This window comes from Phaenicophaeus curvirostris, chromosome 5, assembly GCF_032191515.1.
Source record: "Phaenicophaeus curvirostris isolate KB17595 chromosome 5, BPBGC_Pcur_1.0, whole genome shotgun sequence".
Classification (NCBI taxonomy): domain Eukaryota; kingdom Metazoa; phylum Chordata; class Aves; order Cuculiformes; family Cuculidae; genus Phaenicophaeus; species Phaenicophaeus curvirostris.
In genome coordinates this window covers 3,582,984-3,599,022 of record NC_091396.1, presented here as the reverse complement: position 1 = coordinate 3,599,022, position 16,039 = coordinate 3,582,984, and the positions used below count along the sequence as shown (strand labels likewise).

Genomic DNA, 16,039 nt, shown 5'->3' with positions numbered 1-16,039 from the left:
AGGCATAAGGGTTTTTTTAAACCACTCAAGGAATACTGGGCATATAACAAAATGCTGCTATGCTAGTATGTTGCTTTGTTTGAAATCCCTGTAAATCGCAACAATAAAAGACATATTGAATGTTTCCCGACATCATCTTATCCTGCATGCATTTCTCTTTGTTTTCTTGTTTCTTAAAGTTCTCTCCTGCCTTTCTCATATGTATTTTTAAACCACAGAGCAAATATTGACCCTTCCGCCTACTGCAAAATGAACAGGAATCTGGTCACTCCCTGTGAATCTTGATGAATAGAAACTAAGCCAAAGACCTTTTACTTATTAAAAAGAAAAATCAACAACGTTATATAAGTAGAAATCTCTGTGACAGCTCTTTAACTCACTGGAGTTAGAACACACCAGGCAGATGAACTGTGGGGCTTGCCTCCTATGTTCTCACTCGCTTCCCTCTATGAATTGGGCTGGTGGCAGCCAAGTTAGGACACAGATTAGTGATCATCCTCAGGGAATCGGTTCAGGACTTCCCATATAGGCTAAGCAATGGGCAGCAGGTGCTTTTACCTGTGTTTTTCCCTTGCCAGCCTTGCAGTGGCCAAGTTCTTGCCTTGCCTACAAGCGTCGCTGCACGGGAGCGACACTGGGTGAAAGCTTGACCGCTCGGCTGATGTTCCGAGATGCGCGAAGGTTATTTGACGATAAATGCAATAGATTGTAAAATAAATATATCTGTTTTGCAACTGAGGTCATGCAAGCTCAGAAGTTTTAAGGTCAGCCTGTGTCAGTCCAGTTTCTGATAAATGGCTGTGTGCATGTTATGAGCCTGAAGCTCTGCTGAAGTCCTTGGGTTGCAGCCAGCTTGCACCATTGGAGGCGAGGGAAGAGCTGGCCCAGCACGCTGCCTTGTCTGGGTAGAAGGAGGCTTCTGATCTTGGATCAATGTCTAACATGAGCAAAAATAGCATTTCTGTTATGTGAGTGGTTAGATGTAACCGTGTTTCTCCTGATCAGTTATCTTGGTCGCTGGCTATGTAGTTAAGCCTTTCTTGTATGGATCACTCGGCATGGAAATCTTTAAGCCTTGCTCTCCTGAATACTGTGACTTTTAGTAAAGAATGATGACTTCATCGACATCTTGGTTTTGCCAATATTTGAGCTGTACAAAAAAAAGATTGTGCTTTCACTGGGAGTATTTGAAGTAACCCTTTCCTTCCTTTTATTTTACTTCTGTAGGTTTATGAAATATTGAAAAGAACAACGTGTACCAAAGCAAAATACAGCATGGGTAAGGAACTTTATTTAGCTTTAAGATTGATACCATTTTCAGGTTCTGAGAATAATTGCAAGTTCGAACTGGCTGTGGAATTTAGGTTTTTTTACCCCTGCTCTGTAATTTGATGTATGTGGATATAATTGTTTTATTTGGAAATTTAATTTAATGGATGTAGCTGTTAGGAATTTTTCCAAATGTAGATTTACAGATTCGACTCTAAATTAAATGATAAGTGAGCATATGGCCCCTGAGGATGTTAGTTAGGTCCTTTGCAGCAGGAGTGGATGGTTGTATAAAGCAGTGAATAATACGTGCTCTGCATGGGTTCGGTTTTACACTCACTGAAGTGAATGAGGGGATTGCCATGAACTTCAGTAACGGCAGTGAAAGTCTATGGCTTGGTCCATTCCTTTAAATAAAAACCTCACATTTTTATCACAGGATGGCTTTTCAATGACTGGAGTGAAATGGTCTTAACTGATCACTGACTGAAATGCTGTTTTAAGTGGAACTAAGATTAACCTGGTGGAATGGCCAAGGACTAAGGCTAAAAGCTTTCAGCCCTCAGAACAGTTGTTGCGACTTATGGAGTTTGAACTTTGTGCTGTCACAGCCAGTAGGTTTAGGATTTCACCCTTAGGACTTGTACTCTAAGAACTAATTCATAATACAGGTAAATATGAATTGCAAATTAAGTTACTTTAAAGATTTGTTGGCAGCTTTTCCTGTTCCCTTGTTATATACTTTATTTTATACGTATCGTGATAAATAGGTACTTGACTGTGGCACCAAAGTTATCAAATAGTGAATGGTAAACCAAATTATATAAGGTGGAAGGCTGAATTCCCTCACATCCAAGCTTCCTAACACACAACCAACAGAAACAGATTTGTGTGAGAAAAGTGCATGAACAAGGGAGAAAAGCTTTGATAACTGTTGGAATCTGTAACAGCGTTTATTTGCCTGCAAGCAGTTAAATAAAACAATGGGAACTTGAATTACAGGTAGTTCTGTTCAATATTGACCCATCAGCTGCTTTAAATTACATCAAATAATAGAAGAATAATTATGCCAGAAATTATTTCCATGCTTTGACTTTTCTGTTGAAGTAACATACAGTGTGCAATTGTTGAGTCCTTATATACACTAAATTTTGGTGTTCGGCCAGTATTAACAGTAGTACTGTTTCTCTGTAGCATGGGAAATCCAAATTAATCTGTGACTTTGAGGACCTTTTTTGAGTCTGGTGCTGGATCATTTTCATTGGAAATTACGTATTTGCACTTTTGAAGAGGGAAGGTCATACAGCTCAGTTGGAATTCTTGCCTTGGAGTTGGTTACTTGCTTGATTTATACTTTTTTCTTTCTTTTTTTTCTTTTGTCCCCTTCGGTCCAAAAATGGGAAATGCATTCGAGATTAGTTGAATAGGCTAAAGGAAAGTTAAGTGTTAGGATTCCTGAATCATTCTTCTTCTAGAGACTGGCAAGGTCACACAGTATTCCTAATAAAAATGTCATTAGGCCAGCCCGTCCATGGGTATACGCAGCATAACTCACTCGCGCCCTTTGTGTTCCAGGGCTGGAATGTTGGGTTACAACCCAGCAAAGGCTGCAAACAGGTTTGAGCAAACACAGATAATGCTGCAACGTTTCTACCCAGCAGGAAAAAGGTGGCTGCCCGGTTAACACTGCAGTCTTTGTTATTTATTTTGTAAATTTGTTGAAAATGTGAATCTGTCTTCATTGTTAAATACTAATATGTAGTTCTTTGATCGGTCACACAGCCCTAGAAAAATACTTAATCTGCTCACTAGCTGTTCCTGCCAGAAGCATGGAAACATTTGCAGACAATTCGTGGTACTGTACAATCTTAAATAGGACTTTGAAAATTAATGATACAGCAGGATACTGAGCACTCCTGGAGCAGTTCCTCCAGCAGGTGATTAGTTGCTCAAAAATGTTAATGAACTTGAAAAAAATCTCATTTTAAGGACAATCAAAAATGTCTTGGTGAACCTACAGTGAGCTGTTTCTTGGTTCATAGAATCATAGAATAGTTTGGGTTGGAAGGGACCCTAAAGATCATCCAGTTCCAGCCCCCCTGCGATGGGCAGGGACACCTCCCACTGGATCAGGCTGCCCAAGGCGCATCCAACCTGGCCTTGAACACCTCCAGGGATGGAGCAAGTCATAGTCACTGTTCCTTCAAGTCCAGTCTCACAGTCTTGTTAGCAGGGAACTGATGGGGAACGTAGAGCCTATCTGAGTCCTTTTAAATTATCCACAATGCTAGTAGGAGGATGATGATGATTATTATTATTGGAATTATGATTATTATTGGAATTATGATTATTATTATTGGAATTAATTAGCTTAGCCTTGCACAAAGTCAAGTACTTGACTTAGCTGTGATTCAGCACCCGAGACTGGTTTGCTGCATCCCCAAATGTATCTTCATGGATGATACGACACCTTCAGACGTGGGTAATGCTTCATAAGTGGAAGTAGCTATGTTAACGCCAGCAACTGCAGCAAGAACGTTAGAGAAGTAATATGCTACAGCCTTCAAAGGTCCAAGCACAGCCAAGAGGGAGCTGCCATGTCGAAGAGCCCCCTTGCCATTGTTCTACTGCAAACTTAGTTATTAACTCCTCCCATCCCATGCGTAGTGTGGCCCCAAGTTAAGAAGTGATACAACAGCTGGGAAGCCAGGACTCCTCCAAGTCCCATATGCCACGTACATTTTATAGATGAAGGATTAATGGCTTTCAGCCTCATGCATGTCACTAACAAACGGATGTGTAAACAGGGAAAGGAGAGGGAAGAAAGAAGGAAACTACCCTTTTAAATAAAAGACGAAAATGTGGTAAATATGGTAAGTATTACGCCAAGGTCTTCGCAAAGGCTTTTCCCTACAATTTCTCTAATCAATCTGACATCTGAATTCAAAACTTTGTGTGGATGGTGCGTGTGTATGCGTGTTCCCGTATGCCATCAATTCCAGCCATATTCTTCTCGTGATTGAGCCTTCTGCTACACACTTTCAAATCTGCAGGCTTGCCCTCAAATCAAACTGACTTTCCAGAAAATGTAACTTATTTTAATGACTAATTTCAAGTCATTGGCTTCTAATTCTTGATTCTCAAATATATATGACTTCCTCTTGCTCTCTGCAGTTTTCCATTTCATAAAATGAGTCATGTTTAATAACCTATATGATTAAAAATGAAACTACATGGAAAGGAATGAGATGGCAGAAAAATCGTTATCTGATTAAAAAACTGTTATTTTGAGGGAAATCTCCAGGAAGACTGATAAAGTGAGACTGTCTAACCTTGAAAGTGTCAGTAACTGTCATGTCTTTATTTTTCAAGGGATCACCAGTCTGCTTGCCAATGGAGTTTACAGTGCTGCATATCCTCTGCATGATGTAAGTGATCTTGCAATAATTTTACTTGTCTACTACCTGACACCAAGAAATCCTTAACGTGTAACACATTAATGGCATCATCCCAAAACATGAGAGTTCTGGATCCCGACTTCCTTCTCACTTGCATCATGATTGCAGTAACATCTTGGAGGTTTTCATCACTCTGCTTCCTTTTGATGAATTCTCCACCTTTGTTCTACCTTTGGGTATCATCAGTGATGTTTGAATGTAATATTAGAAGAGCTGTTCTGGTGGCTTAGCAAACAAAATGCTTCTGTTATTTTCTGACCTTCTGCTCCTGGATCCCTGGCATTAGTGCTAGAAAAGCGTATCTATTCCTGGGGCACCAAGTGGCTAGTCTCCTCATTGACATCTCCCTGGAATCCCCCTTGCAAGTACAGAGATGTCGGTGGCCGTGTGGCTGTGAAGTTAGTTGCCACTGGAGGAAAAACCATAAGCAAGAATTTGAAGCAACTTATTTTATGGGACTGGATGCGACTGCAGACCTTCTCACTGACAAATTCTGCTTTGTAACAGTTCAGGAGTGTGTGCAACTGTAGTGTTCATCAAGAAGATTAGAGTAGTAGAGAACTTTGGTGCCACTCATGCCTGAGCTGGACATCCGCATTCTGCCAGAGGGGCACAGCAATTGAATGCTAATGACATTTTTATTTCGAAGCTCAGGGTACAATTAGAACTGACAAACAGATGCTCTTTTAGCTTGACCCTTACAGAAAGGCTTGACAGATGTCAAGAGGACATGGCAGTCGTGCTGCTCAAAATGTACTGATTGTGTGAGCACACGAGGGCTGTTGAGCCTGGTGCCAGTTTTCCAGTGTGGGATGTGAAGATGAAGTGTGCCTTCCTAGTTTTCTGCTCCCCTTACTCGCACTGGTTTTACATGTGACCACGAGTGGTTTATCTCGGTGTAACTGAGACCAGAACAGCCTCTTTATCTGCCTGATGTTTATCATAAATGTCAGGCTCTCAAGCTATAGCAATATCGCTTAGAAATCCAGAAAGGTTAAATAAACTTCTCTGCAAGCACTCGTCTCACGTCTTTAGACAGCTACTGATAGTCTTGTATTTAAGTTATTTATTGTCTTAGTTTACTCCTTTATCATATTTAAAAATAGCTCCAAATTAAAACCTCAAATCTAATCAGCCCTGAGTGTTTGAAGTCTGGATAGGGATCAGCTCTCTCAGCTGGTCTCTTCTCTTTCAAGTGGACTGAGCTGAACCCCAAATACCATGGCAATGCCGCATCCTTTCCCTTGACATTTTTAGGCCACGTTTATCAATTATTCATTCCTTTTCCCCCAGTGACAGATATTATTACTCTTTCTTAATGTGCCCGACGACAGAAGACAAAGTGTGCTATGACAAATGAACTCCTAAAATACGGCATTATTTTACAGATTGCTTTTTCTGTTTTTGATGCATTAAGTGAGTGGGATACATGGGTATGCAAGATGCGTAGCAGCTCTGGGCGCGACTCACTGAATGACGCAGATTTTCTTTTTTTAAAGGGTGACTATGAAGGTGAAAACGTCGAACCTAATGACAGAAAAGTAAGTTGATATAAAGGGGGTTTAACATATTCACGAGAGTCCCAGCCTGAAGAGTCACCTGTTGGAATCTAGACATTTGCCAAGATTTCACAGGAAATAGCAAAAAAAAAAGGCACTGAAATGCTAAACGACAGAAGTACAGAAGGACTTTCCAGTGTTTAAATTTCAAAGAATCATAGAATAGTTAGGGTTCAAAGGGATCTTGAAAGATTATCCAGTTCCAACTCCCCTGCAATGGGCAGGGACACCTCCCACTAGATCAGGCTGCCCAAGACCTCATCCAACCTGGCCTTGAACACCTGAATGTGGAATGTAGTATGGGTATGTATAAATTACCAAGCTTGATAACTACATTTCTTGCCCTGTTGGTAAGAGTATTGACAGCATTTATGTCTAACTCCTTGTAAAGTTCAAATGATGTAATTTCAGGCCAGCTCTGATGAGAATAGGCTCAGTCATAGCCTAGTACCCATATCTGACATAAATCCTGCTTCACTCCCTAGTGATCTCCAGTCTCAGCACTGCAACCTTTGCTTAATTAATGTGCTGATGACCAGGAGTGTGAGGATCAGGACTGAGAGTGTAGCAGTTGGAAATAGAAGCATAAAAGTTATTATGAAAGACAAAGATTGATCATTTATTAGAAATGAGATATTCCCAGCAAGGCTTTAATGTGCACTGTTCAGCCAGAAAATTCCCTGTGGATGTATACTGATGCTTTGCATTGCTTTTCACATAAGTCTGTGGTTTAAATTGTGTTTTGTTGTCTGTGTACTGAAAGGCACCTGTTCATTGTAGTAAAACAAGTAGGAATTATTCTAAGTAAATACTTTTCATAAGAAAAAGCAAAACTCTCACCCTTTGTAGAAATGTTGATTTCTTAAATTGAATGCAATTACGACATGCTCCAAATCACACTTCTCTGAAGAAGACAGACCTTTTCTTCTATGTATCAGACAACAATTGAAATAGAGAGGTTATGACCAGTCCTCTCGGGAGGAGCTATTACACTTGGGTGCCTTATATGTTGGGCTTTCAGAGTTGAAACTTTACCTTTCCAGTTTGTTTCATGATCATGTCTCTACAGTAATGCTGGGGGCCAGCGTGGGCTCAGGCTGTAGGAAAATCAGATCTAAAGCCTTCCAAGTTGGTCATGTAAAAATAGGTCCCTAAATGTAAAGGTCTGCTGGGCATTGAGGTGCAAATGTCTCATCCAAAGACAGCAACTGTTATTTCTCCTCCTCTATTGATTTGTGTTAAAAATACCACATACCTGTCATTTCATTACTAGGCGACGCATTGCTCAACCAAAAATAGGATGAAAGTCCATGTTTTCTCAAACTGTCTGGATTATCATCTTTATTACTAACTTTTCAAACCTCACAAATTCTCTAGTTTCACAAGTTCACTGTGTGTTTCGAAATGTTTACCTTGGCTTTTGACTTCCAGTTCCCTCAAACAATCTTTTGGTGTGTTTTGGCACATGCTTTCTGGCATCTTGAGGCTTTCTTTAATCTAATCCAGTGCTAGGCCTGGCTTGTGCCTTTTTTTAACAACAAAATTAAAGATTTCAGGCATAGAAATGATGTAAATATTTAGGGCTAGCGCGCTGGTTTCCTTTAATCATGTCTTTGAAGCTGTGCTTTGAATATCAAGCTGATAAATGTCAGGATAAATGAGATAATTCATTTGTACTTCAACCACAAATTTGATTTGAAGCGCTGTACAAAACTGAAACGTGGCACTGATGCACAATCTCCTTAGCTTAGTATTTTCCTGATGTGCCTGACAAGCTTAGATCATAGAAAAGGAATCTAATTTCCAGCACCAACTTAGCTTATAAAAATGAAGTAAAAAAAAAAATAATAATAAAAGGAGGGGTCTTAGTTGGTGCACGTGGATGTTGAGGTGTCCAGAGTCATTAATTGTTTCCCAGAGGGGGCAGCTGGCCTTAAACTTTTGGAAATGTGGTCGAAAGAAACCCAAAGCAGAATAACAATAAAATTTGCCTGCCTTTAGGTTTCAATTTCTGCTCTTACTTATTGTAAGGAAACTAATAAAGATTAATGATTTGGGGTTGCAGTGGAGAAAATCCACAGTCTGCTTGTATTTTTGATGTCATATTCCTGTAAAAGTAAAGAGGTTGTGATTTTTGAATGGCTTGAACCATTTGCATGAAAAATACAGCAAATCAGATTGGAAAGTTTGGAAAGCTTGTGTTCATGATTGGCTAGAGAATTGCACAACTACTCTACAAAGGTTGTTCGCTGTATGACTTCTTTGTGATAAAATGCAAGAAGAAGGAATAGATCTGGGACTGCCAGTCTGCCCTCCCTTGCCTTGCTGCATTTCACTGGAGAATTGTAGGAGGCTGACATATGTCAAGTTTCTCATGATAAAATAGTCTACAGATTTAAGCAACAACATCCTGTTTGGTCTGTCCTTCTATGAAAAAGATTAATAACGATGCCCTCCCTGCAATAACTGGTCTAGGTCTCAGTTCCCTGTTGCAGTTTCTTCCACAACTGAGCTGATTCCAAGCTCTGGAATCTTCTGCCTTTTTTTTTTTTTTTTTCTGTTTTACTGAATGTTTGATGTAAAGAGATACCTCAACAATAATCGGTTCATGCTCTTACATCTGAGGAAAAAGATGATGTTGTTGCCAAATGAATTAGTGAAAACAGCAACGACCATCAAAGCATCTCCTTGAACCATCAGTAGGTGGTCCAGGAACATCCTGCTACCAAGTTCATGTCATGGGGTTGAAGCAGGGAGAGAAAGCATTAAAAAGAGACCTGACTTCACAAGCAGATGTAAAGCTTCTCTTCCCCCTGTCCCACAGAGGAGGTGGTAGCTGAGTGACCAGTGAGCACAGTTCACCTTCACCAGTAATTTTTGTACATATGCTGATTTCTTGTTCACTCCGTTAGCTGAATTGATTTAAGAAAAAAAAATCAGACCTCGGAAGCACTGTTTATATATTTCATTAAGTAAAGGATAAGTTGAAGGTCTTGGAGGAACCGATTTTTTGTGAGGGATTCAATTTTGTAAATCACTAATGCGGATCATTGCTTTCCTTGGCACGTGTCCTGACCAAAAGGATGAGTGGAAATCATTGTGTTCTTTCAGCTTAAAGCTCAAAAACTCTTAAATGCAGCCTTTGAGGCACCTCTGCACAGCACCTCTTGATGGATGCTGAATATTATAGTTTGTATTTGAAAACAAACCAGTTTATTCTAGTTTTTTTCTACCTTGTAACTCAAATTGTATTTGTCTGTCACATCCATTCTACTAGATACTTCCAACAGATCATAAAATCAGGACATAAAATCTCCTTGTCCCTGCTATAGTTATCCATCAGTCCAGCTGCTGAAGAGCCTTTTAATGTACTAGAATTCATCACTTATAGCATGCCAAATCATCAAATTTGTTTTTAATACTTAATGCAGACTGCACGTGTTGGCAAATTGAGATGGAAAAGAGGAGGCTGAGGGGAGACCTCATTGCTCTCTACAACTACCTGAAAGGAGGTTGTAGAGAGGTGGGTGCTGGCCTCTTCTCCCAAGTGACAGGGGACAGGATGAGAGGAAATGCCCTCAAGCTCCACCAGGGGAGGTTTAGGCTGGACATCAGGAAAAAATTTTTCACAGAAAGGGTCATTGGGCACTGGCAGAGGCTGCCCAGGGAGGGGGTTGAGTCACCTTCCCTGGAGGGGTTTAAGGCACGGGTGGATGAGATGCTGAGGGGCATGGTTTAGTGTTTGATAGGGATGGTTGGACTCGATGATCCGGTGGGTCTCTTCCAGCCTGGTTATTCTATCATTCTATGATTTTGTTGAAACCACAAAGTGGATCCACAGCATGAGCTCTGCAGGTTGCTGGGGTGAAAGGAGAAAGTGCTTGTGGGTTCGGTGATTTAGCTTTCACCTTGCCTTTCTGTTTTACAGCTCCTGTGTGAGGAGTGGGCGAGCTATGGAGTCTTTTACAAATACCAGCCAATTGACCTGGTGAGGTGAGAGTTCAGCCCTTAATGCCACGTTTCCATGGGGCAGCATCGAAGCTGTGCACAGCGATGTTCACGCTGATGACCCTGAGCAGATGCTGCCCTCAGTGCCATCCCAGGGGACTCCAGACAATGGGAAGTTCCTGAGGAAAAGGAGATACACTGGTGTATCCCACCTAGTGTGAAAGCTTACACAGAAAACATTTTGAATGAACTTTTGTTTGCTTATGGTGATAGCTGAGTCTTTTAGCAGAAAAGGAGGTTCTTTTTTTATGAGGATTAGCTCACAGAAGATCCAAAGATACCAATTTACATGGCAGAAACATGGGGGGTTAAAAATGACTGATCAGACTGACTTGCTTTCATAGTGACTGTTTCTCTGGATTAACTCCAAGCACCATGAGAAAGAGGGTCCTCTGAGAAGAAAACAATTCCCACAGTTCATCAGATCTTACTTTCTCCATGCTTAATCCAGCTGTGATTCATAATTTTAGCCATGTTATATTTTAAGAAATAGGAAACATTTCTCTCTCTCTCATTTCTTTTTTTTTAAATGTATTTCAGAAAATACTTTGGAGAGAAGATTGGGCTATATTTTGCGTGGCTGGGAGTTTATACACAAATGCTTATTCCAGCTTCGATTGTAGGGATTATTGTTTTCCTATATGGCTGTGCAACTGTGGATGAGAACATACCAAGGTAAAATAAATAAATAAATAGATTCTGTTGTTGGAGGCCACTAGAAACTCAATGTTACCTTATTCTAGAAATGTTTTGTCACTAATATCTAGGGTGAGCACAGCTGAAACTATGACTCCCCATTTCTAGGGCTTGCCCTGTGCCACCCACAGCCTGATACCCCAGGCAGTGTTTGGTGGCTCCCACCACTCTCCCTCCTCTCACCCCACACCCTTGTCTTTTGAAAGCTGTGCTTAAAATTAAGCCTTTTCTACATGGATGGTGTGGGGGAGCCTGCAGTCCCACCAATTTCTGCTTGAAGTAAGGGATGGAGCGGTACCAAGGGCTGAGAGTGGGCAGCAGAACTGCAGCACATTTCTAAATCGTTAGTGTTTATTGTTAATATTGCTTGGAGAGTTTGTATTGCTGTACTGAAAATAATTCTTGGCTGGTTTCTCAGGTGTTTTTATTTTCCCTAACTCGGATCATTATGTTGAAACAAACCAATAAAATACTGCTAATGACAGGATACAGTACTTCCCATCATAAAATGCTGAGGAGGGCATTGTGTGACATAAAGATGAATCGAGACTATACATGCCTCAAATAAGCAATTGTGGTCAGATTAGCAAAATCTTAATGTCATGCTATTTTTAATTTTTTAGTAAGTTTTGTATTATCGTATTTTAAAGCCCTATGATTTTGCATTATTTGCCATGCATGCATCATCAGCTGTGGATGAAAATTAAATGGTTTGTACAACAACTATGAGCCCTGGGTTATTAAAGCAGATAATGGATACCGAACAGCAGATAGCTTTTGTGTTCATTAAGATCGCTTTGTTCTGCTTCCAACAGTTGAAGAAAGTCAAAGGAAGAGTCACTGTTGTTATTTCACAGATGGAGTGCACAGCAGATAGTTTGGTTGAACTCCAGTCTCTTTATATTCGGCAATCCCCTTGTACCTTATCTATTGCTTTAGTTAGTAGTTCAAAGCAAGAATGATTTTAATTCTTTATTTTTCACTGTGAAATAAAGCATAGAGCCTTATGCCTCTCATAATGCTATCTCTTATTCCCTGGAATAGAAGTAGGGCTGGGATGGAGGGAGACAGCAACCCCGTGTAAGGATTTTAACCCCTACAATGATGTAGATTAGGGACAGAGCTAAAAAGCCCTATGAGGGTAGAATCTGATGATCCTACAGACCAGAAACAGATGCTGTGCAGAGCAGCAATGATCATTAGAGCATGGAAGATGGGGCCATACTGACCATGCTTTCTCCATATCTTGTTGCTTCATTGCAGTATGGAAATGTGTGACCAGAGAAACAATATCACCATGTGTCCCCTATGTGACAGAACATGCAGCTACTGGAAGATGAGCTCAGCTTGTGCGACTGCTCGTGCAAGTCATCTGTTTGATAACCCTGCAACTGTCTTCTTCTCAGTCTTCATGGCTCTCTGGGGTAAGAGGATATATGCCTTCATGTTAAGTTTTTAATTACTTAAAATACAACAGGAAGAAACAGAAAGATAAAACAGTGTATTTATACTCAGGCAGTTAATTATATAAAGAACTTGTCTTTTTTTTTTTTTCCTCCCATGAAACTGTCACTCCCAAATTTATATTCTAGACTGAAGGCTAAAATTCAAAAAGTTGTTCAAGATGAATATCAAATGAAATTGTTAAGCATCTGTCATAAAACTGCTGCGTGGTTATGTCAAAATTTCATTAACAGGATTGCTCAGCTTGCCAAAAAAAAAAAAAATCTATTTGCAGAGCCAGCTTCCACTTTAGAACATTACAGAAGAAATGTATTAATGTTCTCTGGGGTTGAGGGAAGGCTCCGCAGGGAAGTGTAATGGCCTTTAGTGTCTCAGGACAAACCAAGATTGATTCTTGAGTGTGCTCTGAGATGCAATTAAGTTTATCAGCAAGCAGACATCGTGCGTGTAGGCCATGAAGCGGGAGCTGTGGCATTATAGGTCCTTTTTTCCATTGCTGACTGCCCCTGTACTTTGAGTGCATCACTTAAGCTTTCTTAGCATGTCTGCCAAACTTGGTTAAAATATTAGCCCTCGCATGAAACCTTTGAGAGAATGTCTTCGGGAATGGTTATAGAGGGCTTTCCTCCTCCTTGCTGGAGGAAGGATGGGGAATGCCTTGCTTCGGCACCCCGGTACCGGCATGGATGCTGGAGGAGAGAAGCCTCCTGTCAGCCTTACTGCAGTCCGAGAGAGCCTGTTAAGATAAATAGGAATTGATGAGGTCCGACCCCCATGTTTGTAACTGGGAGCCCTGCACAGAAAGGCTACAGAGAATAGGGAAATGTGCATCATTCCTTCCAGCTTTCAATTCTGATAGCCACATACTCCCAGCATCAGTGAGAGCAGCACAAGATGATGGTTTTTCCCTTCTTGGTACACTTGGTTGTGAGTTAGCAAATAACATGTTTTTATTATATTTAATCCTAAAGCCATAGCCTAAGTTTTTATTTGTTCCAGTATGTAGGGAACCATTTTTACATTAACATTTAATGTTAATCTGAACTCATTTTAGTACAATTCAGTGTAATTCAATTTATAGCAGTGCTTTCTTGACCAAGGTCTCCATTTGAGATGACTGTTTTAGATGCAATGCTAACAGCTCATTATCGAATACCATAGGGAAAAGGATAAGGATGGTCCTGCAGAGGGATTTTGGGAACAGTGGAGAGCTGGGAGCTCTGCAGGTTCAGTGGGAAAGCTGGGAAGTCTGGGGAGGTTGAACTCGATCAGCTTTGCAGCAGAGAGGAGGGATCACTCTCTTATAAATAGTCTTGCCATGTAGCATATAGGGAGAAATGTGATATACCCCAAAGCAGGATGTGTTGTCCGAGACTTTAAATAGCCTGATTCTCTCATGGAGCATCAAGTATCAGTTTCGATCTCCCTTATTTACCATTGTTGTGAACCCCACGTGGATCTTGGCACATAATAAATACTCTTGTCCCAAAAGTAATGCTGTTTGCCTTCTTCTCCTTAGCAAACAACTATGGATTCTATCCATTTTTTACATTCTTGGGCAAAGTAAGGTAGAATGGCAGAAGCCAGTTTCTGTGCTCTTTATAAAGTCAGACTTAATTTCTGAGAGAGTTTTGGAATGGGATGTGAAATTCTTCAAGTCAACATAAAATTTTATTGTAGTACAATGCCATATAAAATAAATGTTGTTTCAAAAAGGTCTTTCTGAATTGAGAAAATCAGAACTTTCTCCCCATAGTTTTGAATATGCAGTATTAAGAATTTTATTTCTAAAGGATTTATCTTTTTAAATTAAATGAGCACTTTATCTTTTATGACTATCAGCACAAATTGGCTGTCTCTAGATGCAGACAGATGAAGTCTCCAGTGCCATTTGTGAGCACCTCTGTGTGTAATGGGAAATTTCTTAGGTTCATGTAGTTGAAGAGTTGAGGCAGAGGAGACCCAAGTAACCTGCTCATGTGACCCAGGGCATCCTTCACATAGCAAGAAAATTAGCCCAAGTTCAGGGGTATGACTGTAATCAAACATCTGGCCAGGCTAGCTGTGTGTGGGGGTGGTATTTTAACACCCTGGAGAACTCCACTCATAAGCATTAAAACAGCTACAGCACCAAACTGAGTCTGGGTCAGAGGTTCAGCATTAAACATGGACCGTGGCCAGCGCTGTTTGGTATTAAATGACATTAAAAATGTCAGAGAATCCAGATAAGATCATCTGGACAGTAACCTTTTGGAACGCTTAAGCTCCGCTTATGTTTATGGGCCCAGATGAAATATGGAAATGGAGGTATGCTTGGCAACGTGGTCGTACATCACTACCTGGCACGCTTGAGGGCTTTTGAAATGAGCTGGCTGTGTTTCAGGTGCAGCCTTTTCACTTTGCATTGCTCTAAGTCAGTGTCACGGGAGGATTTCTAGTACCACTGAAAATCAACATCTAGTTCATTTTCTGCATTTCTCGCTCTATGTGGAAGCTGCAGATCCCAACACAAGAAATGCTGGTAGCAGGGAGAGGGGAGGCAGTTCCAGGACTGTGACGCAGATGCTCTTAAGATGCAGCTGTGGTCAGCCCGATTTACAAGAAACCTGTGGGTTGTAGAGGGACTCAGTTGTAAGGTTTTCATGTAAGAGTTTCACTTGGAAGGCAAACGGATGTCATGACCGTAGCCTGATTCCAGTCATAAGGATGTCTTTTCCTTGTGTTCAACTTTCTTACCCTCTCCCTGCCTCTGTTTTTTTTCTGGATACAAGTGTTTCTGAGCACATCTGTTAATAATCACTGTGGGGAAACTCCCCTGGGAACACCATTTCTTGGTAGACTTGCTTCTTTCATAATCACTTATTTATTATATAGCAGTGGTGTATTCCCAGCATCTAAATATGTCCTCTGAGAACTTGCTTGGTCTCAGAGGCAGATAGACTGATATAGACTGAGATCAGTCACGAGGACTCAAGAATTGCTTTAATGAGGTTTTTTTTCTGTAAGTTGTCTCCATCAAAAAGAAAATGGCATCGTTTCTAATGATAAAAGCCCTTAAAGACTTCCTCTTTAACAGCTGGCCAACTGCAGCTTTCATACTGTCATGAATATTGGGGTTTGGGTGTGATGATAACAGCTAAACGTACCATTATGACTGCTAGATAGATGTAATTACAGTAATATAAAAATGCTTTATCTTGATATGTTCGAGGGAATAATTACCATCAGCACAAGGCTTGTTAAGTCATTCATATTTTGTATAGATAAAACACAGGTTTGTTTGGACTTATGGATGGAATTATATGCAAATGAAGACTAACAGTGTCACTAATCACACATAAAAATATTTAAATATCTTTGGGGGGCAGACTTCCTTACACCCCTTAAAAAATTGTAGGCATCTTTCTATACAAAATTGTGGCCGTGATAAATGCCCTTTTAGCTTGCCTAGATCGGAAGGTTGGCTCCTAGCATTGTTTATCAGTATTTCTCTGATAAATGTTGCTGTTGAATAAAAGAGCACCAAAACCAAAGTTAACCTGGCCTGATGTAGGCTACCATACCGCACTTGCTGAGACCTTTTGG

At 40.5% G+C, this 16,039-nt stretch overlaps 1 protein-coding gene across 8 annotated transcripts in view; it reads left to right on the top strand.

Moving 5' to 3' along the window:
• ANO1 (anoctamin 1) overlaps positions 1-16,039 on the top strand; it is an 83,413-nt gene that overhangs the window by 47,764 nt on the left and 19,610 nt on the right. For 4 of the 8 annotated variants that reach the window (XM_069857400.1, XM_069857398.1, XM_069857401.1 and 1 more), the window contains exons 7-13: positions 1,228-1,279; positions 4,077-4,142; positions 4,642-4,697; positions 6,227-6,268; positions 10,215-10,279; positions 10,835-10,969; positions 12,254-12,414. In XM_069857400.1, the coding sequence (XP_069713501.1) occupies positions 1,228-1,279; positions 4,077-4,142; positions 4,642-4,697; positions 6,227-6,268; positions 10,215-10,279; positions 10,835-10,969; positions 12,254-12,414 (577 nt within the window). The remainder of the gene's footprint in view (positions 1-1,227; positions 1,280-4,076; positions 4,143-4,641; positions 4,698-6,226; positions 6,269-10,214; positions 10,280-10,834; positions 10,970-12,253; positions 12,415-16,039) is intronic. The other 4 variants (XM_069857404.1, XM_069857403.1, XM_069857405.1 and 1 more) reach the window with 1 other exon arrangement.